The sequence below is a fragment of the Patagioenas fasciata genome, chromosome 6 (genome assembly GCF_037038585.1).
Source record: "Patagioenas fasciata isolate bPatFas1 chromosome 6, bPatFas1.hap1, whole genome shotgun sequence".
Taxonomy (NCBI): Eukaryota; Metazoa; Chordata; class Aves; order Columbiformes; family Columbidae; genus Patagioenas; species Patagioenas fasciata.
Window position 1 is genome coordinate 25,606,239 of NC_092525.1, and position 24,638 is coordinate 25,630,876.

Sequence of the window (24,638 nt, forward strand, 5' to 3'; positions counted from 1 at the left end):
TCTCTCTTTAGCTTGGGTGCAAATGTCTTTCCTGTTGTGGCTAATAGATGCAGAGAGCAAATAGCTGGAAGCATTTTGTGACACAAAGAACTTGTGTAGGCTGTAGGGGAAAAAAGTTACCCATGATGCATGTGTATGAAGTGATGACACTCTTCTCTTGCCTTTTCCAAGTGGCCTGTACAGCATCTGAAGATGACATGAGCAACAACAATATTGAACTGAAATGGGTCAGAGGAAAAAAGCTGTATTCAACATCGGGGGACTTTATTGAATTTAAGTGTAGAAGAGGATATGTGAAGGACCCAGCATCTTCTCCCTTCAGAGTGCAGTGTGTGGAGGGGATGTTAGAATATCCACGGTGCAAGCCAGGAAGTAAGTCATCTGCACTCCAGCCACAGCTCAGCTGCTGCGTTGTTGGTGAAGCCCAGGGGAAAGTCTTTAGCTTTTCTGGGGAGGAGCTGGATGTAGGAGCCTGAACTGGAAACACTGCTGGGAAAAGGGCGCTCAGGAGGTTTCAGCCTGTGCCAGCAGCTTCAGGGCATCAGCTGTCCTGTGGGAGGTGAACAGGCAAATAATGGAAGTTCTTTTTCCAGGGAACTGTACATTGAATAAGAATACTATGGAAGGGAACCATATTCAGCTACGGTCATCAAACTTGTCGAGCAAGTCCACCTATCGCTCTGGGGATTATATTGACTTTGAATGCAAATGGTGGTACCAGAAAGTTTCACGTACTGAGTCATTTCGAGCAGAGTGCCTGGACGGAATGATTCAGTATCCTACATGTGAATGTAAGTGCTCGGGGCCGAGGACACGAGGGGCTGTAAGAGGCAGCTTTGCTGAAACTGCCTGTCCTCTGCTCCGAGGAACCACTGTGGTGTGCCACACTTGGTCTTCACACCTTTCCCCCTTTTTTCTCTTTATGTTGCAGATACGTTTGGATAAATGGAAATGGAATGAAGGAGTCCAGCTGAGGAAATGGATGATCCCTCAAACGACATAGTGATCTGAGCTCAGTTTTTGCTGACATTTCCTGTTTTGCTGTGCTTCGTTTGTAGCTTAGCCAATGCTCTGTCTTGGAATTAGTTATTTTTTTCTTTTCATGATTCAGTGATTGTGTTTACATTTTATCCATCCAAATGGTTGTGCTTACATTTTATCCATTCTCTATTGATCTCAATTTTATTGTTATTAAGAATTGTGTCCTGTAATAGGCTGGTCTCACTGGCATACTGAGACAAGAATTAAAGCCTGCAGGCGATTTGATTATCGGCAAGTAGAATGTGTTTGGTCTTGTCTGCTCCTAGCTTCATTTCCTTGTGCTTGCCTGGAAACTCTCCTGGGGTCATGGCGGAGGTGAGTGTCCTGATTGCCTGATCAGGATAATCGAGTGGCATCTCCTTTAAAGATGTGGCTAGAGCAATCTCTAGATAGCTCTAGATGTGATCTAGAGCAATCTCTAGATCGGAGACCCAGTTCCTTTGGGGGACTTGAGCCTCCCTGCCATTTGTTAGAAGGGCAAAATGATGGAATGCAAGTAACTTGGATTTCTGGATGGAGGCAGGGATGGCTTCTTGGTCCACATCCTGGAATGGGACCTGCCATCCTTATATTTTCCAGGAGAGTTTGTGATGGTGTCTTGATGCACCCTGGCCCTTATTGATTTTTTGGTAATTCATCCGATGATAACATATTGCAGCTGATTTATGGGAGCAGCTAACACATTTGTGTATCATTGGTGTCTTGCTGGGCAGGGGAAGGTTGAGTGGTTTTGCTGCCTCCTACCTATTGGGCTTTGTAAATGTTAAGCAGTTTCTTTTATTGCTCTTCACTTTACTAAGAGTTCTTTAAAATCCAGTGTGGGCAACACACCTGGCACTGCAGCAAAGCGGTCATTTTGCATTGGCCTTTGGTGCCTTCATCATGGAGAGGTTTGGTCTTTTTTTTCTTTAATCTCATCTATTTCTGCTATGGTTATGAAAATCAACTGAACCAGAATGCTTTATTTGTATGGTTAAAGGAGCCTATCTCAATATTCATGTGGGGTATAAATATGGATTGATTTTTCTCTGAGTAAATGAGGCAAGAAATACTTACTCTGTTGTTGCTTTTGCTGGATGATAAGGAAGAATTCAAAACAGCTAACCGTTGCTTTGGCAGCCTCATAACCAGATAACTGGACATATTTATCTTAGAATAAGATGTGAAAAGAACAAATGCAAGCTGGCTTACTGCACACAGGCAGGTCTTTTGTTACAAGCACCCGGAGAAGAGTCCAGTTCAACTCAAAACCAGATAAATCAACACTGAATGACCTCTAGATCAGTGGCTGCAAATGGGGTGCATGCACCCCAAGGAGTTTGGAAGATAATCCATTGGGGTGTGGGAAGAAAATATTAGAAACTCTATTTATATTTAGTTTTGTCAAGAAAAAAAAAGGATACTAAATTTTGCTGGTATTGAATATTCAGATTTGACAGTAGCAATTTTACTTGGCCTGTATGTCAGAGGGTTCCATGTCACATATGGTACCAACATGTCCCAAGGGAGAGTGGGTGCTCCACAGTGCAGAGGTGTTCACAGAAGTACCCTCACTCCTTCGTTCACTTTCAGCTTATTGCAATGCATTGCAGTTTTTGTGTGCCCAGTCAAGGGCATTTGTGGGTTATACTAAGTTTTTACTAAAGTAAACCTCACAAAATGGACAATTCGCTAAAATAGATTCCTTGCAAAAAACTGCAGACAGAAGATAACACACAAGAGAACAAGACGAAAACAGGAGGGCTGACACCTCTACTCCCTCTGTAATTATTATAATAATATGAGCTCCTCATCAGCCACATTATGAGGTAAAAATGGTGTCTAATTGTACTTGACAGGAAGTGAATAAAAAAAATTGAAATCGTAAGGAAGCCTATTTGAAATATGGATTTAAATCTGCTATGGTTAACAATGAACCTTGCCCTTAGTATATTGTGCCTTAAGATATTAGCTAATGCTAGCAAGACATTTATAAAATAACCATCTAGAACATGAAGACAAACCTCTTCAATTTTTTTCAGTGATGCTTTAAGTCACGTCATACTCAATCCAGTATTTTACAAAATTTCACTAAACTTAATGATAAATGTTTAAAAGCCTCTTTCAAGGCTTCTCTCTTGATAGCAAAAGACAGAAAGCCACATACCATCAGGGAAGCACTTGTTCCTCCTGCCACATTAAAAATTATTGAAATAATACATGGAAGCCAGTGTAAAGTAAAATACATTCTCTTGTCAGAAAATATTGTTGGAAGATGCATAGAAAACACTGCTGAAGATCTGAAGAACCAGGTATTATAACAAATTATGCAACAGCAGAGAGAGAGGGTATGTTTTTAAAGGTCCACTTAAACTGAGTTTAAGTGTCACACTGCTTTTCCACCTGTGACTTCAGGTGGAGAGCCAGGTAAGTAAAGGCAAACACACTTCCTTACATCACTTTCTGTTGACAGTGGTCATGTTATTCTGTAACCTGCAGTATTCAAAGATCATGTTTGTGTAGGCTGACACACGGCAGACCACATAGCCCGCCTTTGATCTGTCTACTTGGAGCCTGAATCAAGGGAGCAAACAGGCCTTTGAGTGCAAGATGGTTTCTGTGTCTAGGAATTCATTGCATTTGCTCCCCTTGGCATTTTTGTCAGAGGAGCAGTTGTTCCCTTTAGCTAACCGGACTGTGGGAGGAAGGTAGTGTATTTAATGTTAATTTTGAAAATAAAATGTGAGGTTTTTTTCAAAACCCGTGTTGCTAAGTCTGGTTCCTATGATGGGAAAATAGTGCCAGTGCTTTTGATGCGACACAATAAACTACTGTAGTGCATTTATTTTTTGGACTCATTTTAGCTGTCTAACATCATCTGCCATCTACTGTTGCCAGCAGAGACAGCCTCCCTGGCTATAGCCAGAGCCCAGAATTGGAGGTCTGGTGAGAATACAAGCGTAGCAAACTGTATGCAATATCAGTAACAGGATGAGAAGAAATGTTGACAGTATATGAACAAAAACAATATTAGCCAATATGATGAACACAGTGCTAGTGATAATAAAGTGATAAACTGAATACAGAGGTCAACTAAATCACCTGTACTGCACACTCCAAGTGAAAAAAATCCAAGTGACATGAATGCAAAGATTCCTTTTAGCATTTCCTGTACAGCTGCACTGAAGGCACCTTGATGGGAATACCTACACTTTTATAGTGAGTCCTGCTGTCCTGGTCGAAGCGCAGAGCACTGCCCCACTGCCACCTCACTGCAGCTCAAGTTCATTGTGAGGCATTTCAGGGATCCAGCTGCTACTCCATGCTCTTGAAAATACCTGTGACAGCACATCAGAAAATAGAGGTTAGTGCAAAAGTAATTGCAATTTTTGCATTGTTTAAATTTGCCATTTGATATTAGAATACATTCTGAAATACATGTGCTTTTATTATATATAATTTTAATGCACTTTTCTCACTTCATGTTTTTTTTGCTACTGACTTATTACTTGCTGTTTATTTTATTTTAGACTATGAAAATGATGTTACAGAAAAAGCAAATTCAAGCAATTTTCTTATTCAAGTTGAAAATGGGTCGTAAAGCAGTGGAGACAACTTGCTACAACAACACCATTTTTGGCCCAGGAACTGCTAATGAACGTACCGTGCAGTGTACGTTTCAAGAAGTTTCACAAAAGAAACGATAGCCTTGAAGATGAGGAGGGTAGAGGCCAGCCACTGGAAGTTGACAATGACCAATGGAGAACAATCATCGAAGCTGATGCTCTTACAACTACATGGAAAATTGCCAAAGAACTCAACATTGACCATTCTATGGTCATTCAGCATTTGAAGGAAATTGGAACAGTGGAAAAAGCTCAAGAAGTTGGTGCCTCATGATCTGACCCAAAATTTTTTAAAAAAATCTTATTCTGCATGACAACAACAAACCGTTTCTCAATTGGATAGTGATGTGTGATGAAAAGTGGATTTTATAAGACAAGTGGCAATGACCAGCTCAATGGTCAGACTGAGAAGAACCTCCAAAGCACTTCCTAAAGCCAAATTTGCACCAAAAAATGTCACGGTCACCGTTTGGTGGGCTGCTGCTGGTCTGATCCACTGAATCCCAGTGAAAACATTGCACTGAAAACTGCAATGCCTGCAGTCAAAACTGGTCAACAGAAAGGGCCCAATTCATGTCCATGGCAACGCCCAGCTCCACGTTTTACAACCAACACTTCATATGTGGAACGCATTAGGCTATGAAGCTTTGCATCATTCACCTCTCATCAACCGACTACCAGTTCTTCAGGCATCTCAACAACTTTTTTCAGGGAAAAACACCTTCACAAATAGAAGGGTGCAGAAAATACTTCCCAAGAGTTTGTTGAATCGCAAAGCATGTATTTTTATGCTACAGGAATAAACAAACTTATTGCTCCTTGGCAAAAATGTGTTGATGGTAATGGTTCCTGTTTTGATTGATAAAGATGTGCTTGAGCCTAGTTAGAATGATTTAAAATTAATGGTCCAAAAACCACATTTACTTTTATACCAACCTAATAATATCCCTGCTAACACTATGTTAAAGAAAAATAAATGTAAAAGTCAAAGACGGTCAGTACTGTTTTTTTCTTTCCCTCCGTCCCTCCTTGCCTGTAGCTAAATGATACAATTGAATTACTGTATTTGTTTCTGCCCTTAACCTTTCTGGTAAATAAGAATGCATTGTTTTTTGTTTTGTTGTTGTTGTTCTCTTCTCACTGAGAAAATAGTGTTGCGGTGAGCAGTTGCCCTATCACAAGTGAATTGAAAGTTCAGTCATTGACTTTATTCAGTGGCACAGTTCAGTATTTATCTTGTGTGTGCCTGTGTGTGAGAAATGAACAAGGAAGTCAATACTTTTGTATGAAAAGTAAAATTAAGCAAAATGGTAATTTTATGGCTTTGTTCAGATTACTGAGAAATATCAGTTTTAGGATGTAGGATTTCAGGAAGAGTTTGTTTTCCAAAAGCAATTAATTTTTGTCTAAATACCCAATGAGGACATGGTGCTGGCTACAGTGGCCCTCATGCAGCTCTTGGCTTGGCTACAGACAGTGTGACCTTTGCAAAATATGTGGGATCTGTGCTTTTGTTTCCAATTTATAATATGCATAAAATGTATTTCTGCCCAAGAGAGGTTGTCTGTTATTAGTAAATGACAGTGTGTTGCTTTATTTTTATCTCATAGGAACAAGAAATAATGCTTTGTTACAGTTGTGCAGACAGTTGTGCAAGCAGAAGTCAAGCAGAGACTTGCCGCTACTGCTGGTAATCTGAGTCAGTCTAAATTACAGCAGCAAGTGGGCTCATGTATTACACAGATTAACATATTTGCAATCAACTAACTGATATGAGCAGCCGAAGTGTTACAAATGGCTCAGTCACACAAACAAAGGCTATGCTCATTCACATGTGCTTTCTGCTTATTTTCAGAAATGTCATGTGAAAGGTTCCCAGGATACTCATGTGTCACTAGGAGAAAAGGCAGGAACAGTTACAAACCTAGATATTGGTGAAACCCATGTTTTGTTGTTAGCAGATGACTAGTAATTACCTGTGAAGTAGGGAAGAAGTGGACACCCCTACCTGAATTGATAACTGGAATTGAGAATTGGTATTTCAAAGAAGATTTTTTTTTTTTTTCTTTCAGCCATAGGTCAAAATATATGACTGTATTTTTTTTTTTTTAGGTTATAAGATGTAGTGCTGTTATCTAAGACATTAGTACAGTACCTAGAAAGCTAAAGTATTTACTTCTGAAAAAAAACAGGGTGTTATCAGTTATAACAAGATCTGAGCCTTGCTAAGTCACAGAGAATAATTTGTAGGCATGGGAACTGGGCAGAAGCACTAGAACGCAAAGGTAATTTACCTTCCAGTTTTATAAACGGCCTATGTGTTATCATCACTTAAAAGAATGGATCCTGTCTGCAATTGCTAGCCTAAAGATCAGGAAATCTTTTCAGTTTTAGGTCAGTCTGCTCACATGACAAAGGTAAGAGTGACTTGGAGTTTTAGGCCTTTTGAAGCCTGCACAATTAGTTGAGTCTTGCTTTAACATGTATCTTGAGACTGCTGGATGAAGTGTCCTTTAGCTGAATGTTGCTCATTTTAAGCTAAAAGGATTGTGTAATGCAACATGCAAGTGTGGAACCAATTGCCTCTAGGACTGCCCTGAGTAGCGATAAGATTCTGTACATAATGCCTTTTACTTTTCTTGCTGGCATGCTGGCTGTATTCCAGCACCCAGACTTGCGCAACTCTGTAATAAAGCGGTATCTCGTCTCTGTATGCTCAATTTGGCTTATATGTATGCACACTGGATAAAGAACACTGGTTTTGGGACAACATATAACCAGTTTTATTTAATGAAAAAAACAAAACAAAACCACTTCATTTTATGTAAACACTAATGCATCTAGTAACATTTAGTGCACTAAAACACTTTGTGCCTTTTCAGCTTTTCTTGTAAATGTGTCTTAAAATATTCTTTCACTTTGTGATCTGGAGGAGCTATCAGCACACCTTGTATGGGAACATACCGGCAATAGACTCCCACCTCTCTGCTCGTGCTGCACTCACACTGAGATGTCAAAGCTGAATGATATTAAATGTGGATATGGCACGTGAATCCAGAAAACAGTCCCACTGTGTTTAAAGGGTATTCTGGGTAGACAATGGTTCACAACCTTGAGGTGTTTATCCCATCATCATGCTCAGAAATTTCGCTTGCTTCCTCCTGAATCTCAAAGAACGAACTGCAATCTTCTTTTCTGGTCCTCGATGTGTATGAAAGTATTTCTACCTCAAAACTAAAGGAGAAGAAGAAAAGAAATATTTTAGATTCCAGTTCTGATCAGAAGAGAACTAACGAAATGCTCTTCTTTTCAACATGAATGAAATGCAACTAAAGCAATCTAAATGTACCACGTTCGCGACCAAGTATGAACAGCAGTAGCATCTGCAGTGCTAGAAGGCATCTATCTGTATATATCAACAAAATTATTCCAGTGATACTGGATATATACTTGTATATTTCAAACATACTTGAAAAATACTGATAAACATTTAATTTACCTGCTCTGGTCCTGGATAAAATAAGCAAGTCAAGGTGATTGCACAGTAAAGAGCTCCTTGCTGGCATTACTGAGTCTGTCAGCCAGCAAAACAATAATCAAGAAAATACCAGATACTCCACAAAATTATCAGATGCAAAAGCCTTTCCTCATTCATCCTGATCATAAAAAAATACAGCAACTATTTAGATATAAACTTGAGACTGAGTTATGCCAATTTTCTTGAAAACAGATGATGTGCTTCCCCCATCTGGGAAATGGGGAGTGCCACCTCCTTTTGGTAATGGAAATAAATTTCACTATCATCTTCTCCTTGAAAGAATACACACTGGCTTCAATAGTAGAACATGGATTTCTAGATTTCTGTGAAATTAAGGAAAATAATATGTTCAGATAAAATGCTGGCCAAAGGAGAGACCTACTAGTTAGGTATTTGAGCATGTGTATTCTGTAAGCTGAGATGCAAACAGAAATACAAATATAATAGAAGAAGAAAGACACAAAAAAAAAATACTTACATATTTAACATAAAGTGCTTTACTCTTGCAGCCCCCAAAAATCTCAAATCACAGAGGGAGAAGGTATGTATAACAATTTTATATGAAGAGCAGCTCTGTACCCTGATCACTGTTTATACTGAGCAAGCATTCAGAGGCAGAGCTTCGCAAGCTGTTGCTTCACAAGACAAATAATAAAGATTGATGTTTTTTTTAAAAAAAAAGTCATTACCAACAATGAATAAATGTTATTAAATCCATACTTTTTTAAAAATCAAGCCATTAATATTTCAGTCTGTTATCAAAACAACTCAACCTGCCTTCATTTATTAAAAGATATAATCAAAAATTATTACATCTTACCTGTTTTTTCCTGAGAAGGAAGGAATTCTATTATATTATGCACTAAAGTACAAATACTGAGATTGAGAGACAGGAATTGCTTGCATTATTGTTTGATAATCTAATTCTTAATTCTGTTACTACAGAAGAAGTCATATCTTAACTGTGTGGTGGGGTTTTTTTGGGTTTTTTTTGTGTTGGTTTTGTGTGTGCGTTTTGTTGTTGTTTTTAAACCTCTGCTGATTTGACATGCTTTGTCACTAGATAGAGAGAGAAAAAAACTAATCTAGAACAAATTTCAAAGAATTCTAATGCTCTTGCTTACTATGGGGCCCAAAGGTGCTTCCCCCGACCATGACAGCCCCAGCACAGCATTGGCTAGGGCAGTGCCACAGCGCAGCAGCTCTCAAGGAGCATGGCCAAACCTCAGAGCTCTGTTAGACCCCAGCATACACATAATGCTGGGCATTCATCTGTGAGCAGAGGACAGGATAGGGTTACAGAAATGAAGACATCATATTGTTGATGAACACCGAGGCAAAGAATATATCAAGTACTTCAGCTTCATGTGGGGTGGCTATCACTAAATCACCTAGCTCATTCAGTGACAGGCCACATTTTTCATCTTGGTTATTTTAGCACTAGTGTAGTCATACGATATCTTCTGGTGATCCTCGATGTCCCTTGCCAGTGTTACTCCAGGTGAGTTTCAACACTATCCATACACACCAAGGCCCTCCCATGGACAGTTTACCTTGTAGCCTCTATTTACAACAGTCTCCTGTACAGGAACTTCTTTTCAGCTTCAGACATCTATCCGATTAGTCAAGCCAGAGTACTGACAAATGTGCTTTCCTTCTGAGCACCAGAATCAGATATTATTCTGCTTGGAAGACTCTCTCCTTCAAGATCTATAAGTGTTTCTGGACTCCTCCATGACTCCTAAGCAATCCCACCTGCTCATTTTCTAAATAAGCAAAATCTACCACTTGCTTTTGTCTCTCCCCTCTGTATCATAAAGTCCATTAATACATGGTCAACTGCACCCAAGTTTGCCATGAATTACCACAACCCCAGACAGTTCTGCCTTGTTTGTGGACATCAAATGAAGATGTGGGCAGCACAGACTGGCCGTTTCAGGATGTGGACCAAGAAATCATCCCCTCCATCCAAAAATCTCAATTATTTGCATCCCAATATCTTGCCCTTCCAGAAAAGGGCAGGGAGGCTCAATTCTCCCATAGGAACAGGGTCTCCGATCTAGATACTTTCTTGAGTCTTTTAAAGGAGATGCCACGCACTTGCTCATCCTGATCAGGCAGTAAGGACACTCACCTACGCCATGACCCCAGGGGAGTTTTCAGGCAGGAACAAAGATTAAGCTAGGAGTAGACAAGACCAAACACACTCTACTTGCTGAGAAGCTGGGTTTAATTCTTGTCTCAGCAGGCCAGCCTATTTCAGGACACAATTGTTAAAAAAACACCAGTGAGATAAATACAGAATGGATAAAATGTAAGCACAACCATTTGAATGGATAAAATGTAAATACATTATAAACATGGATAAAATGCAGATGAAATGTAAACACAATCACTGAATCATGAAAAGAAAAAAATAACTAATTCCAAGACAGAGCATGGGCTAAGCTACAAACAAAGCACAGCAAAACAGGAAATGTCAGCAAAAACTGAGCTCAGATCACTACGTCGTTTGAGGGATCATCCATTTCCTCAGCTGGACTCCTTCATTCCATTTCCATTTATCCAAACGTATCTGCAACATAAAGAGAAAAAAGGGGGAAAGGTGTGAAGACCAAGTGTGGCACACCACAGTGGTTCCTCGGAGCAGAGGACAAGCAGTTTCAGCAAAGCTTGACAAGTTTGGTGACCGTAGCTGAATATGGTTCCCTTCCATAGTATTCTTATTCAATATACAGTTCCCTGGAAAAAGAACTTCCATTATTTGCCTGTTCACCTCCCACAGGACAGCTGATGCCCTGAAGCTGCTGGCACAGGCTGAAACCTCCTGAGCGCCCTTTTCCCAGCAGTGTTTCCAGTTCAGGCTCCTACACCCTGCTCCTCCCCAGAAAAGCTAAAGACTTTCCCCTGGGCTTCACCAACAACGCAGCAGCTGAGCTGTGGCTGGAGTGCAGATGACTTACTTCCTGGCTTGCACCGTGGATATTCTAACAACCCCTCCACACACTGCACTCTGAAGGGAGAAGATGCTGGGTCCTTCACATATCCTCTTCTACACTTAAATTCAATAAAGTCCCCCGATGTTGAATACAGCTTTTTTCCTCTGACCCATTTCAGCTCAATATTGTTGTTGCTCATGTCATCTTCAGATACTGTACAGGCCACTTGGAAAAGGCAAGAGAAGAGTGTCATCACTTCATACACATGCATCATGGGTAACTTTTTTCCCCTACAGCCTACACAAGTTCTTTGTGTCACAAAATGCTTCCAGCTATTTGCTCTCTGCATCTATTAGCCACAACAGGAAAGACATTTGCACCCAAGCTAAAGAGAGAAAAGACCACAGCTGAGACCCCTGGCAGAGCTACGGAGAAGCCTTTTCACTCTGACAGTCACTCAAGGCAAGTTCAAAGCACGGGAGGGGGAAATCACAAGGCACCAATGAACTACCCCATGTCTTCTTTTAGACCATTCCTTTGCTCTGCCCAGCATTTCTCTAAATGTGTTTCCTCCTGGTCATGTCACGGATGCACCCCAGGATTTCCCAGCACCACCACACACTCACGCCCACCCTCCGTGCTCACAGCCACTGACCGGAGCAGTGTCCCCAGCTCGGGAGCACTCGAGAGCCCTCACAGTGGTGGTGATTCCCTCGCAAAAACGGGTTCCGACCAGCTCCTCTCCTCCTGAACCCAATGAGAGACAGCAGGCGGCAAAAGGGACTACACAAGCTAACCTCAAGACCAACTTCCTTCTGGCCGCCATCACACCCCGGCACCCGTGCTGCTGCACAAGCGATAGCCTCAGGATCTGAGAAGCAGAAAAGCGGAGCAGTCACACCGCCTTTGGCCACACAGCTTCAACCCACCTAGGCAAACCGGGGGACTTGTCCACTGCCCATCAGTGCACGTGATATACTGAGATCCTTCCAGGAGATAGAGACTTGGGCATTTGTATTCCAGAGTTGTACCTTGGGAATATTCTTGCATGGGGAAGGAAAGAAGGTCTCCATTTTCAATAACTGGAGGTGGGCCACACTTCCCCCCTTCACCTGGAAGAAAGTTCACAATCAGAGATCAAGTCAGCCGAGTTCAATTGCAATGGAGGCCTGACCACAAATACTACCAGGCAGTATGCTGGCACTCCTCTGAGAGACCCAGAGGAAAGCAGAGAGAGAAGCAAATACCTGAAAAGAGGTGACATTTTCAGTATGCTCATGAAAGCCTAGGAGGCACCAACACAGTACTTAGGGATTGGCTCACACTTCAAATTCTACCCCCAGTTCATTTAACAGTTGATTTGACTCCACGACATACGATATAGCAATGCAGCATCTGCATCAACCGGATGTCAACTAGCAGGGAAGCCGTGGGCTTGATTGTCCAATACAGACAGCAACATTCCTCTCTCTCTTCTCATCAGGCAGGCACAGAAAGCAGATTCTAAGAAGTCTCAAAATTACACCTGGCCAGCAACTGTTCTCAGCCTGGGGGTGGTTTTCCAGATGGGGCCCTCTCCTGTGGAGCCACCTGGGTCATGCAGCTGGTAAATTCATCTGAAGAGAAACCTGGGAAAATGCCTTTTCCTGAGTGTGCCAGATATCCTGCATTTGTGCACAGTATTGAGAATGAAATTTGGAGAAGTAAATGCCACTGACTCAGCTTCAAGACAGTCTCACTGACAGGCAACTGTATGAAGAGAAAGAGAAACGGTACCTTTGCACTTTGGCAGCTCTGTCCAGTTCCCGGTCTGACACGTTACACTGGAAGATCCCGTCATCTGAAAGCCTCGCCAGCACTGATAGCGAGCACTCTCTCCAGGCAAATACCTTGACTTTTTAACACCTTCAATTTTACCACCAGCAATTTCTGGAGGAGGTTCACACGTCACATCTGAGAAGAGACACTGTGCGGTCATGTTTGCAGGTACACGAAGAAAAGAGGGTTAAAATAGGTAAAGTCTTTAGAGTATTTAGGTAAGCAGTCCCCTCTATGCTAAAAGGCAAGATGAAGGCAGAGATTCCTACCTCTGCAGGTTGGTGCTTGTGACCATTGTCCATTTGTACAAGTGACATAATTTATATCCATCATCTGAAAATTGCTTTCACATTCATACTGCACTCTGGCACCAGGCAGATACCCCTCCCGTTGAGTGCTTGCAATATAAGCATTGGGAATTTCAGGTGCAGCTCCACAGGTAACATCTGAAAAGAGAGGTGCTTTTAAGAACAGTAGTGCAGCAATCTATCAATCACAAAATTTTGCATTTCAGAGCACCATTATGCCTGAGGAGCAGAAATTGTTTGCCTAATGTGGATAATTTTCTAGAGAGGAAAAGGAAGATAACGTTATGGTCTTTATTCTGCAGCTCTTCACCAGTCACTATTATTTTTGCCTATAGTGACTGAAAAGAGAAAAGGAGTCGCAGAGATCAGCCGAAGGCACAGATAGGTGCTATACAGCCTTGTGTGCCAAAGGGCTGGAGAGTGAAAGGGTTTTTTGACTATGTGAAGGTAACTTTCAGGAACTGACATTCTTAGTGATGTGAAAATAAGATACATTACCCTACCAGTTATCTCCTTCTTTGCAGCCAGCATCCATTCCCCCATAAACCTGTTTCTGCTTGATTTGAGCAGTGAGCTAAGTTCCAGCTACCAACTTCAGCCCACGGGGGAAATGGTTTCTTTCCTCGTCTTCCCTGCTTGTTATTTCTCAGGAGCCAGAAAAATAGGCCTTGCAAGAGCCCGTTCAAAACAAATCACCTGCTGGCTCTATTGGTCTGTCTCATCTGCATGCCTGTGTTGATGTTATTTTAATTCACAACATTAAAGATTAAAAAGGATTATAGACTACTTAGAAGTAAAACCTATACCTTCACAGAACGGTGGTGCTGTCCAATTTCCTTCTCTGCAAATAATTTCTGGTGTACCAACAATAAGGAACCCTTCATCACACTCATAGCGAATTGTTTCACCAGGCTCATAACTTTCCTTGTTTCTCCCTTCAATTTGAGCGTTGGCAACTTTTGGAATACTTCCACATGGCCGTTCTGAAAAGACACAGAAAGTTGATGCTTGTGCTAATGCGATACACATAAAATGAATGTATTGTTTCCACCAAAGAGATGCCTTGGAGAGCTCTTTCTGTTACAACATCAGCATAGTCATCCACTGACAGTGGATTTTATATAAAAGGTAGCATACAGAAGATGAAATAAGTAATTCCCCTAAACAGACGTGGACTTCAGTCACTCACATACCTAGATCCTGTTTCTAACTGTGCCAGGAAATGTTAATAAAGGCTTGTGTCACTTCCTACACTTAAGTGGTTTCCACAACTAAAGCGCCAAAGCAACTCCTAGACACTAGTGGACTCCATAGGAAACAGATCCTTGAATTATGAGGATGTGCCCAGGACTTAGTTGGCAGAGATATGAACTGAGCAAAGACTGCAAGAATACAAAGGAATATTTAAAAACTAAACTGCATTCAAAAAGTCCGCCTTGCATCCAATCAGGATTGCTCTGAAGACATCCACAAAGGATGATTAGATTCCACAGCAAAATATGGAGATCCTGGCTCTTATCAGTCAACTTCCAGTTTAAAATTGTTTCAACTTCATTGCTAAATGTATTAAAAAAAAAAAAAAAGTATCGTTTGATATTACCCAAGCATGTAGGAGCTGTAGTCCAGTTTCCCATTGAACAGGTAATCTCCAATGGTCCATCTAACTTATATCCAGAACGAGAAACATACTTCAGTCTAGCACCAGCCAGATAAATTGTTTTCCCTTGTTTTTTAATTTTTAAGTGTTGATTTTCCATTCTGGGAACATCAGCACAGTCTACAGGTTCTGGTGGCAAACATGGTCTTTCTATAAAATACAGAAAGAACAGATGAACAATAATATAAACCAATTAATATTCCAATGACAAAAGTTGTCTAAAACCGAAAAGAAAAAAAAAAATAAACCAAGCCTAAATAAAATAGCTTGAAATGAAGATGAAGATACACAAAGCAAAACTTCTCTCTCCTTTCTCTCCTACATGGGGATGTTTAATTTTCCTGTGAAACAGATTAAAGCCAGTTTCCAGGTCATATCAAGGAGATACAGTTACAGCTTAGTATGAAGAATGGGGGAAACTTCATGGGCAGAGAAACAGAAGGGATATTATCTTGCTTTGGGATACTGAAAGTGAGTTTCTAGAATGTTAGCTATTACATTTTCCCACCAGTAATGAAGCTGTACCCATGTCCTGAGGGGGTTTGTGATGAGATGTTAAATTGAGAACAGAACTTAGAAAGCATTGAAATGTACTTCCCAATACAGACAACGGAATAAATCTCTATGAAGCCCTCCTGAGTTAGGGCTGTCCAATGCCGCCTTCTCCTACAGTGCTGTTGAGTGGGTGGACTTACATTACATCTTATATGCATTTTTAGTTAATTAGTAAATGAGGTTTTATTAGTTGACACAATTTCGAGTTCAAGCATATGTTTGCACTAAATTCTACAATGCAAAATATCTAGTTACAGTCAAAGTTCCTGTTTAGTAACTGGGACTGGGAGTTTTATTTCAGTAAAGCTGTTTAATGAACAGCTTGAGCAGTTTTGTTGTTGTTGTTGTTTTTGTTATTTTTCCCTATGTCTGGCACTTGATGAAGATTCACAGGCAATGCAAAAGAAGGGTAATGATGTGGCATCAGAATTTTGCAGCTCAAAAGCACAGACACGGTTGGGATGTTGTGCACATCAGTCACCAGCTGGCACCTCATTTCTCCTGTTCTCATTTATCTCCTATTTATTTCTGAAAATACTTTATTCTATCTCTCAATGAACTAGATATCTGTTGCACTGCTAATGTTTTAGCAACTGGACTACAGGTTCCTCACCATTTCTCAGAGTAGATGGCCTGAGTTATGCCATATCATTTATACTCCTGCCTAGGATGAAGCCATTAAAAAAAAAAAAAAAAAAAAAAGGAATTTAAAAAATGCTACTACCACAACTACACAATAAATTAATGGTTTTGTTTTGGGATTTTTTTTTTTTTTTCAACAGGATGCTATTGAATGTCCTCAGTCAAAACTGAGACTCCATTCTGCAACATACTAAACAAATAAACACACAGTTCTTGAAAGTTTTCTATGCTGTCTTAGATAAGTCTTTGTAAATAAGAAGACTTACTGTCCATCAGTTGGTTAACTGCACTTTCTTTAGCAACTTACATTCTATTTATTTTCTGCAGTTACCTGTTCATGATAATCTTAACATAAATAATATCATCCTCCTGCTAATGATGACTGCAAATGCATAACAAACACTGAAATGAATAACAAAATAAATAGGATAAAAAATCCACTACTAACCCACACAGTGAGGTGGTGACTGCCATTTGCCATCTATACATGTTATTTCATTTGCACCAATGAGCTGGAAACTCTTCAGACATGAAAAAGCTGTTTTAGTCCCGTTCTTGTAATTTCTTCTGGCTGTTATCTGTTGAGCACCAGGCACCTGAGGTGGAGGTGGGCATGTGCTCTCCTCAGCTGAGGACACATAGTCATGTTATAGTAGAACATAACATAAAATGTAACAGTTCATCACAGATTACAACAATAACAACCAAGACAATACTGGTGATAATTTTCAGTAGCTATCATCTAAAGCTTTAATTATTATCATTATCAAAGAAACAAACTTAAATTTTCCTTCTAAAGCAACAAAGGGCTTCTCCTGCCAGATGAAAGAAAAAGTGAGGGAAAGAGGTAGATCTAGGAAGAAGGAGACCTCATGAGTTTGGTTTCTTGCTTCTAGTGGTTCCAGAAAACTGGGAAGGTAGGGACACCAGGCTTTGAAAGGGAATGCTCCCTTGACTGATGCCACTCCGTACACTTCTCCCACTTCCATGCACCGTTTCCCATGAACCTGGCCTACTCAAAACAGGCAATGACGCAATGATTGTTCTACAGTCAATGCCTTCTACAGGCAACATCCTGCTCTGCTATTCAGAAAGGCAGTCCCTGCAGGTATCTGACCTCTGGTGTCTATTAGATAAGGGCAGTCTCATCTATGTCTGTGCTTTTGAGATGCCCAACTCTGTTGTTTCACTAGGAAGTAACTGGAAGAAAAAAGAAGAAAAAGAAAAAAAAAAAAGAAAAATCAGGAATAGAAAAGTTTTGAATGTTTACAGGAAATAAAGGAACTTCGGCTGGAGCTTGAGCTCCGTGCTACACTCATTTGCACCAGCATAAAGCCCTTTTGAAGAACTGAGCTTAAATTTATCATTGCATCTTTTCTCACATCAGAAATGACAGTGATAACTGTTCCAGTTGTCAGAGAAGAGATTATAAATCTGCCTCACTAAAATAGTGTGTCTCTAAGCCTATATAACTTCAAATTATTGCCATAATTATTCATGACTATATTTTAGCATAGAATCAAGTAAGCATATATATAAGCATGTAAACCTTTCTATTTCAGATTAGTGACACAACAACGCTAAGAAGCTTTAACAGAGCATTTATATTTCCTACATAAAAAGAAGAAATTGTATGCAAATCCAAAACCATACCTGTACATTCAATCTCTGGTGACCATTTTCCAGAGACACAAGTAGCCTGTTTAATGCTTTTGTCAGATGATTTACATACATAATGTATAACTCTAAGGAATTTAGCCTGCTTTTTCAGCTTGGCAAGACGACCATAGAGTATTAGGTCAACATTTGCTGGAAGTTCACACCGAGGAGACGGATCTGAAAAAAAAGAAAAAAAAAAAAAAAAAGCTAAAAAATGGATTTAGGTCAGGTAACATGTACATGCAGAGTCACTGATGAAGAGGTCTTCAATTTCCTAATGTATGTCCAAGTGGTTTTTTCGTTTACTGTAGTTTGAAGTAACTCATGAGATTCATAGACCACAGAATGATTTTTTTCCCCCCACTATCTAAAACAGACATTGTTTGCACTCACAAAGCAATTATTTTTAATTTGACAGGATCCCTTTTGCTGTATGCAGTAAATATTATAAAAAAGAACCATTTCTTTCTTCCATAAACCTATAAAAGGTAGTAAGATGAGCAAGAAAATAAACTTTCTTTTGCTTGTAGAAACAGGAGCATAAAGGAAGTACTACTGAACACCAAACATGTACCAGGTATCATTCTCCTGTGGAAGTACATCCAAGTCATAACCAGGTCTTGTGTCCCTGACTGGTGACTCTGAGAGACAGAACACAAGCTACTTCTGAAAGCTGAGCAGACTGTGTTTTGTGCCAGACTCAATCCTCAATATAATTCTAAGTGAAGGTACAGTCTCTCAAATCACTGATGAGTACAAAAACATTTCTGAAGAAACAGGCAACCAAGAATTAGCTATATCATAACCTGTGTTCTCTTAAGTGAAGTTCTGGAATAATTTTTCCCAGACAACACTCTTTCTTGTCCACTATCTCTTTTTTCTTCAATTATTGACTTCAATGTAATTTTTTCCTTTTTCTTCGGAAAAGGCTTTGTTGTAGATCTTTTTAAAAGACATTAATTCAATTTATGGATTGCAAAACTAAATGAGAAGATGAGAAAAAAGAGAAAACTACTGATGAGAAATGGAAAGGACTAATCCACATGAAATAGTGAGGATGGGATAATACTAATACTATACTATAATACTAATAATACTAATATTGCTTTTATTATTAGCCACAGTGTGCTAGGCTTATTCCCAGCAGGATTTTTAAAAAGCCAAATAGCATACAGAGACATAAACCCAGAAGTAATTAAAGCAACAGGCACACTACTTTATTGCAGGTATGTCCCAAGGCTTCTGAAGGGACAAGGGACACTGGAAAATGGATAAAAGCCACTATACACCAAAGATGTATCCCCATACTTTATTCTACCCACTGTGCAACTGTCCTTTTCTTTCCCCAAACCTACTCAGAACATTTACAAAGCTGTAGGTGTAGAGTCTGTCCAGGATGAAGGACATGTTCACGTTTAAAAGAGGAATAAGTAAAAATAACTTAGTTAATATGCGTGAAACTTAGTATCTCTGCCTACATATTGTCCTGGTTTGATTGTTGAAGTCCTTGAAATTTTGAGCGGAACTATGTTACACTCTTATTTGAAGTATTATGGAAATAGATTACCAGCACAAAGAGGTAAAGGCTTCCATTCTCCACTACGACATTTTATTCTCATAGTGTTAGAATGGCCAGAGCCCTGTTTACATCCACAAATTACTTCATCACCATGTGAAAACTGGGTCTGGTCTTCCTGCTGAAGAACAACGTTTGGAATAGAGGAAGGTGATCCACATGGCGTTTTGTCTTCTGTTGAAAAAGAGAAGTATTCCACAATAATACTGGAGTCATATATGAATAGCTGAAAGAACTTAAATAAAAGTAACTATATGTGCATTTGGTGAGTCAAAAGACCAGCTTAGACCTGGATCTGATGACAACTGGTTTTAGGGGTAACACAAAGACAAAGAACAAGTATCTAACATATTTAACACACACTTAATATATCTAATTCAGAAGTTGTAGACAAGTGTAAAAAGGGCAAACCTAAAAATTGCCCCAAGCAGATCCTGTAAGGAGAAGAGGAAATCATCATCATCAATATCTTATTCCTCCCAGTCAATTATTTGAGGTATTGATAAGGTGCAGCAGCTTCCCTCCAAAACACCAGAGACTGAAGCCATTGACTTTAGGATCCAAAGAGACAGTGGAAGGGTGAGAATAACACCGGAAAAAGTGGTAAGAGAAAGTCTGTGTATAACAATTGTAATTATATATTATAAATGATTTGTATTATTTAGATATTCTGTGCATTTATGTACTTATGATTATTATTTATATATTACATATTAATTTTCTTTCTCTTTCTATAATAATTTGATTTGGACCCACAAAAACTGTGGCTGGATTGTTGAGATTTTAATTATACTACTAATAAAGTTTGGGCTTTACAAATAGCGTCTGGTTACTTTTAATCTGTAAAATGATTTTGAACATAACATGTTCTACCTGCAAATATGAAATTGTGAAAACAGCTGTGAAGTATTAGCCTACAGAGAATTATAGACTTCTCAAAAACAAGAGTTATATAGGTTACCAATGCAAGAGGGAGGAGATGACCATTGTCCATCAACACATTCTATTTCCTTTGATCCAACCAATTTGAAGTCGACATTGCATTCATATTGCTTTCTATCCCCATGCCGATACCATTCCACAGAGCCATCAGCGATACTTCCATTGGTAATCTCAGGTGGAGGTCCACAGCCTCTGGCATTCACTGAAATCAAGAGATCACGTTTATACTCTGAACTCAGTCCTTTTAGCACAGTTATTTGTTAAGTGCAACACAAAAGAAATCAAATTTGTTGTTTAAAGGTAAGAAATATCCGTAGAACAGGTTATACAGGTCATTGGTTTATTGCCTTTGAATATCTGGATTCTCGTTGGCCTGGAAGTCACAAACAGATATGTATGGCACTGGTTCACTCTAATCTCTTACCTCCATGCACTGTCAATTTCCTGCTATGATAAAAGAAGTGTGTTATAAAACCAACCCAGTTTTAAGAGAAAAAAAATGTTACATAGATGAAAAGTTCAATATTCTTTCTTTTTTTTTTTTAAGGTGAAAATTCTGCAATAATAACTTGTGTTATAAAAATCAACCAGCACGTGATATGTACTGTATATTAAAGAAATTAACTTCTGATGTAGTGAATGAAACTTCTGTTAAGGGAGCTTAAAATGTTCCTGAGCTAAAGAGCCAACTATATGAAATATACCTGGTTTGAAATGTAAAAGAGAATGAGCAAAAAGAAGGATAAGATCACAGAAGTCAACAAGAAAACTGTGGGGAGGTAAGGTAAGGAATACGAGATCCCTTCATCCTCTTGAGCTGTGTCATGAAAGGGCATAGCACCAGTAAAATAAACTCTTTTCAGATGCCAATAAATTGTGCTCTGTCCTTAAAAAGGTGAGAAGAATAGAGGCAAGTAGCTTCCCTTCTGCGTGAGTTTGTTCATCCTACCAGATGAAGCTGAGGAATATCACTGAATTTCTTTTGCTTGAGTCCAGCTCTGTGTCATCTCCAATTTTATTTATTCCCCACCCATAATATCAAGTGATCATAAAAAGGAACATAGAGTACAGTATCTGCCGGGTGTCAACATTAGGCAGTAGCAAACCTAGGACATTTACAATACAGTAAGAGAGGAATTACATTAATCTCTCCTGGCTGTCATCTTGCAAATTATTTATGCCTTTTTGAATAATAAATAGTTTCCATATGTTATAGTCAATAACCTGAGTGAAATTTTGCACAAGCCATTTAGCAGCTCACTTTCAGTTATTTGCAGAACTCCAATGGGCATAATTAAAGCTAAGAAGAGGTTCAACACTGTAAGTTCAACTGTTCAGAACCTTTCACATAAAATAGCAAAACACTATGAAATCATGCAAAGAGGGCCAGTTTCTGCCCTTCTATGGATGAAGACTGGATAATTTTTCTTGGGAGCAGGACTGGCTTATAGAAGGTGCCCACGGAAGTCTTCAGGACCGAGGCATTTTCATATGTTTCTACTACAATAAAGCTAAAAAAAGAGTTACCTTTACATACTGGTGGGGATGGAAACCATCCAAAGTAATAGCACTGAGTAGAGGCAGGTCCCACTCTCACATAACTGTTTGCACAGGTAAATTTCACAACATCTCCATTGCGGTATTTACCCTTCTTGGGAGAAAAATCTCCATTGGGCAATGTCAGCATGTTACATTCTATTGCTACAAAGAGAAAATATTTTAACATCAAGTGTACACTCTTATAAAGTACATGAAATACTAATGATCAGAAGAAAACTAAAGAAAGCCTTAAAGAAAAAGCTTCACAAAGTGTATACAGAGTTAACACTGATTAGTAAACACAACAATATTCACCAAAGCACTGGGGTGTTGGACTCCACTCGCCATTTATGTCACACCTCGAGGTACCAATTGGCATATTATCTGCAGTTTGATATCCCTCCAAACATGCATACTCAATTGTGTCTTCAGGTATGAAATTAGTTCTATTTGCATGGTAATTCAAAATGTCCAAATGAGGTGTTTGACATGATTCTGTAGAATAAAACAAAGTTAGAGCATTTTGTGATCCAGAACCATTTTCCTCTGGAACCATCATTTCTGTAGGTGCTTTAGTATGTGCTAGTCTATTGATCTACTCAGTATTTTTGAAATATCAAAAATTCTGCATTGCCAGAATATGAATGAAGACCATCATATGTAGCATATGAATATTATATCTATTGCATTATTCTTCAGAAACGTTTATAGAGCTAATATCTAGCATAAATGTTTCTCCCTCAGATTTCATTCCTTTCCTTATACTACATATTATTATTATTAGTGTCACAGCAAACAGTTTGTACCCCTGTTTCCCATGGTCATTTGTAAGGAGGTCAGACAAAAAAAGTGCAAAATCCTGAAACAAAAGGATAAGTTATATATATATCTATATGTGTGTGTATATATATATCTATATGTGTGTGTATATATATATCTATATGTGTGTGTATATATATATCTCAGCTGAAGTTGGTCAATATTATGAGCCCTGGTATCATAACAATGGAAGATTAAGTCTCTTCTTTTACTATCCTATATCCCTGTTCAGGAGAGGAAGGAACGTTTAAGAAGAAAAAGACAACAACAATATTGAGGCATTTGCAGGAAAAAGCACTCTGGTGTTTTTAACAAATGTACTTTTTAACACCAGGGCAGACGTACGCATAGTGCTTTTTATGCATAGTGATAACATCTTTCCAAAAAATTATTCCCTTTTTTCTCTAATTTGTTCACGTTTAAAGAAAGTTCTTGGCAGAATCCCTTGGTTCACAGGCATTTCTTCGCAAATCTTCCCTCACAAGTGTGAAAGGAGTAAGAATTAGGAGTATATTGGGCTGATATATACCTTGTATCAGGTAGGAATCAGTGGAGAGGTCAGTGATTATCATCTAATTTGTGCTAGAAGTCCAAAACCAAAACTCACCTAGGAGACAGTAGATATTTTCCTGCCTTACTAACTTCCTTTATGTTTTCTCGCTTTATTTTTTGGAGCCCCAGAAAGGTTAATCTCTGGAGGATCAGTCCTCTATTTTAGTCTTTCTTTGCCTAATAAAAAAGCTACCAATCTAGATGACAAAAATCTGAGAACACAGGTCATCACGTCTGAGCCAGCAACGATAGGGAGCTCTGAAACATTTATGCTACTCACTGATGCACTTTGGAGGTGGAGTCCAACCATTCTCTTCACACCGTATCACTCCTCTTTCTTGTCCTTCTGGCGTTACAAAGCCAGTAAGACAACTGTAGGTGACCTTCTCCTGTAAACGAAATGTTTCCTTCCGCGAGGTGAAATAACCATTGTCAAAAGAGATACTCTGGCATTGTTCTGAAAGAGATAGACAGAATTTTTTCCAAGTAAAACACTGCTAAACTGCATGCTTATAATACACAGAAGAAGGGGGACAAAAGAAACAGCCATAGGATTTAGAACACTTTTAGGAGCACATGAAGTTTTGTTTCTACATTGAGCTCTCTTCCTGGGGGACAAGTGGAACATGAAAAGCCAAATTTCACAGTTACAAACTCATGCAGCACAAACAGGGATGGACAAAGGTTTGATTTGCAGCAATCCTGTAAGCTTCCAAAATTGTGTGTCCAAACCTGGTCTTCACTAGAAACGAAATTCACGTTGGGCATGCATAAAGAGGATCCTCTGTCCATCTGGCAAGGTGGGGCACACCAGAAATCACCACAGTGTGCAGGTACCACCTCTGTTCTACCAAACAGAAACCATTCAGAGTGCACGCGGTGCAGGACTGAAGCAGGTGTGTACCAAAGGACCCCTTCTTGCACACTAAAACAGTTGTGCAGACAGAAGCAATGTTGTAACTGATGTCACATCACTTAGAATACATTGTTTAAGCCAGCCTAAATAGATGGAAAACAGTCATATTGATTGGATATTCTGGTCTTGTATCCTGAATAAAAACTTCTACAGTATGCTAAATTCTTTCCTAATAAATAAACTCCTTCACAGAATAATTTAAGAAACTAACACTACAACAAACAACAATATTTGCACATTAGAGGGTCAAGTAAATAAAGACACACACACAAAAAAGACTTTGAGGAACATTAGGGGATGTGTTTGAATGTTGGGAGCAGAGTTAATAATACATATGTGCAACAGCTTCAAAAGTTTAAATTTTACATTACTGGTATAAACACACAAAAATAATGTTTATGATTGCCTAACACTAGGAATCATAAAATTCTATTTTGCCTGCTCATTGCTACGTCCAAATCTCAGTGGGTTGTGGTCCAAAGCATTCTGCGGTCGGTGTCTGTGTCAGGATGGGATTGCTTCCTAAAAAAAT

At 39.3% G+C, this 24,638-nt stretch overlaps 2 protein-coding genes across 4 annotated transcripts in view; one reads left to right on the plus strand and one right to left on the minus strand.

Annotated features, from left to right (window-relative positions):
- The window catches only part of CFH (complement factor H), a 39,778-nt gene extending 38,502 nt beyond the window's left edge, over positions 1–1,276 (plus strand). For 2 of the 3 annotated variants that reach the window (XM_071810287.1, XM_065842503.2), the window contains exons 22-24: positions 172–372; positions 594–791; positions 932–1,276. In XM_071810287.1, coding sequence (XP_071666388.1) covers positions 172–372; positions 594–791; positions 932–945 — 413 coding nt within the window. In that variant the 3' untranslated portion in view covers positions 946–1,276. The remainder of the gene's footprint in view (positions 1–171; positions 373–593; positions 792–931) is intronic. The other variant, XM_065842504.2, reaches the window with a different exon arrangement.
- Positions 1,277–7,405: 6,129 nt separating this feature from the next.
- Positions 7,406–24,638, minus strand: part of LOC136104084 (complement factor H-like) — a 38,876-nt gene continuing 21,643 nt past the window's right edge. The window contains exons 16-29 of the mRNA XM_071810579.1: positions 23,471–23,647; positions 22,135–22,314; positions 21,808–21,981; positions 20,300–20,482; positions 19,330–19,512; positions 17,757–17,939; positions 16,552–16,731; positions 14,850–15,056; positions 14,056–14,232; positions 13,211–13,387; positions 12,900–13,076; positions 12,053–12,235; positions 11,148–11,348; positions 7,406–10,759 (exon numbers count right to left, since the gene is read on the minus strand). Coding sequence (XP_071666680.1) covers positions 10,746–10,759; positions 11,148–11,348; positions 12,053–12,235; positions 12,900–13,076; positions 13,211–13,387; positions 14,056–14,232; positions 14,850–15,056; positions 16,552–16,731; positions 17,757–17,939; positions 19,330–19,512; positions 20,300–20,482; positions 21,808–21,981; positions 22,135–22,314; positions 23,471–23,647 — 2,396 coding nt within the window. The 3' untranslated portion in view covers positions 7,406–10,745. The remainder of the gene's footprint in view (positions 10,760–11,147; positions 11,349–12,052; positions 12,236–12,899; positions 13,077–13,210; positions 13,388–14,055; positions 14,233–14,849; positions 15,057–16,551; positions 16,732–17,756; positions 17,940–19,329; positions 19,513–20,299; positions 20,483–21,807; positions 21,982–22,134; positions 22,315–23,470; positions 23,648–24,638) is intronic.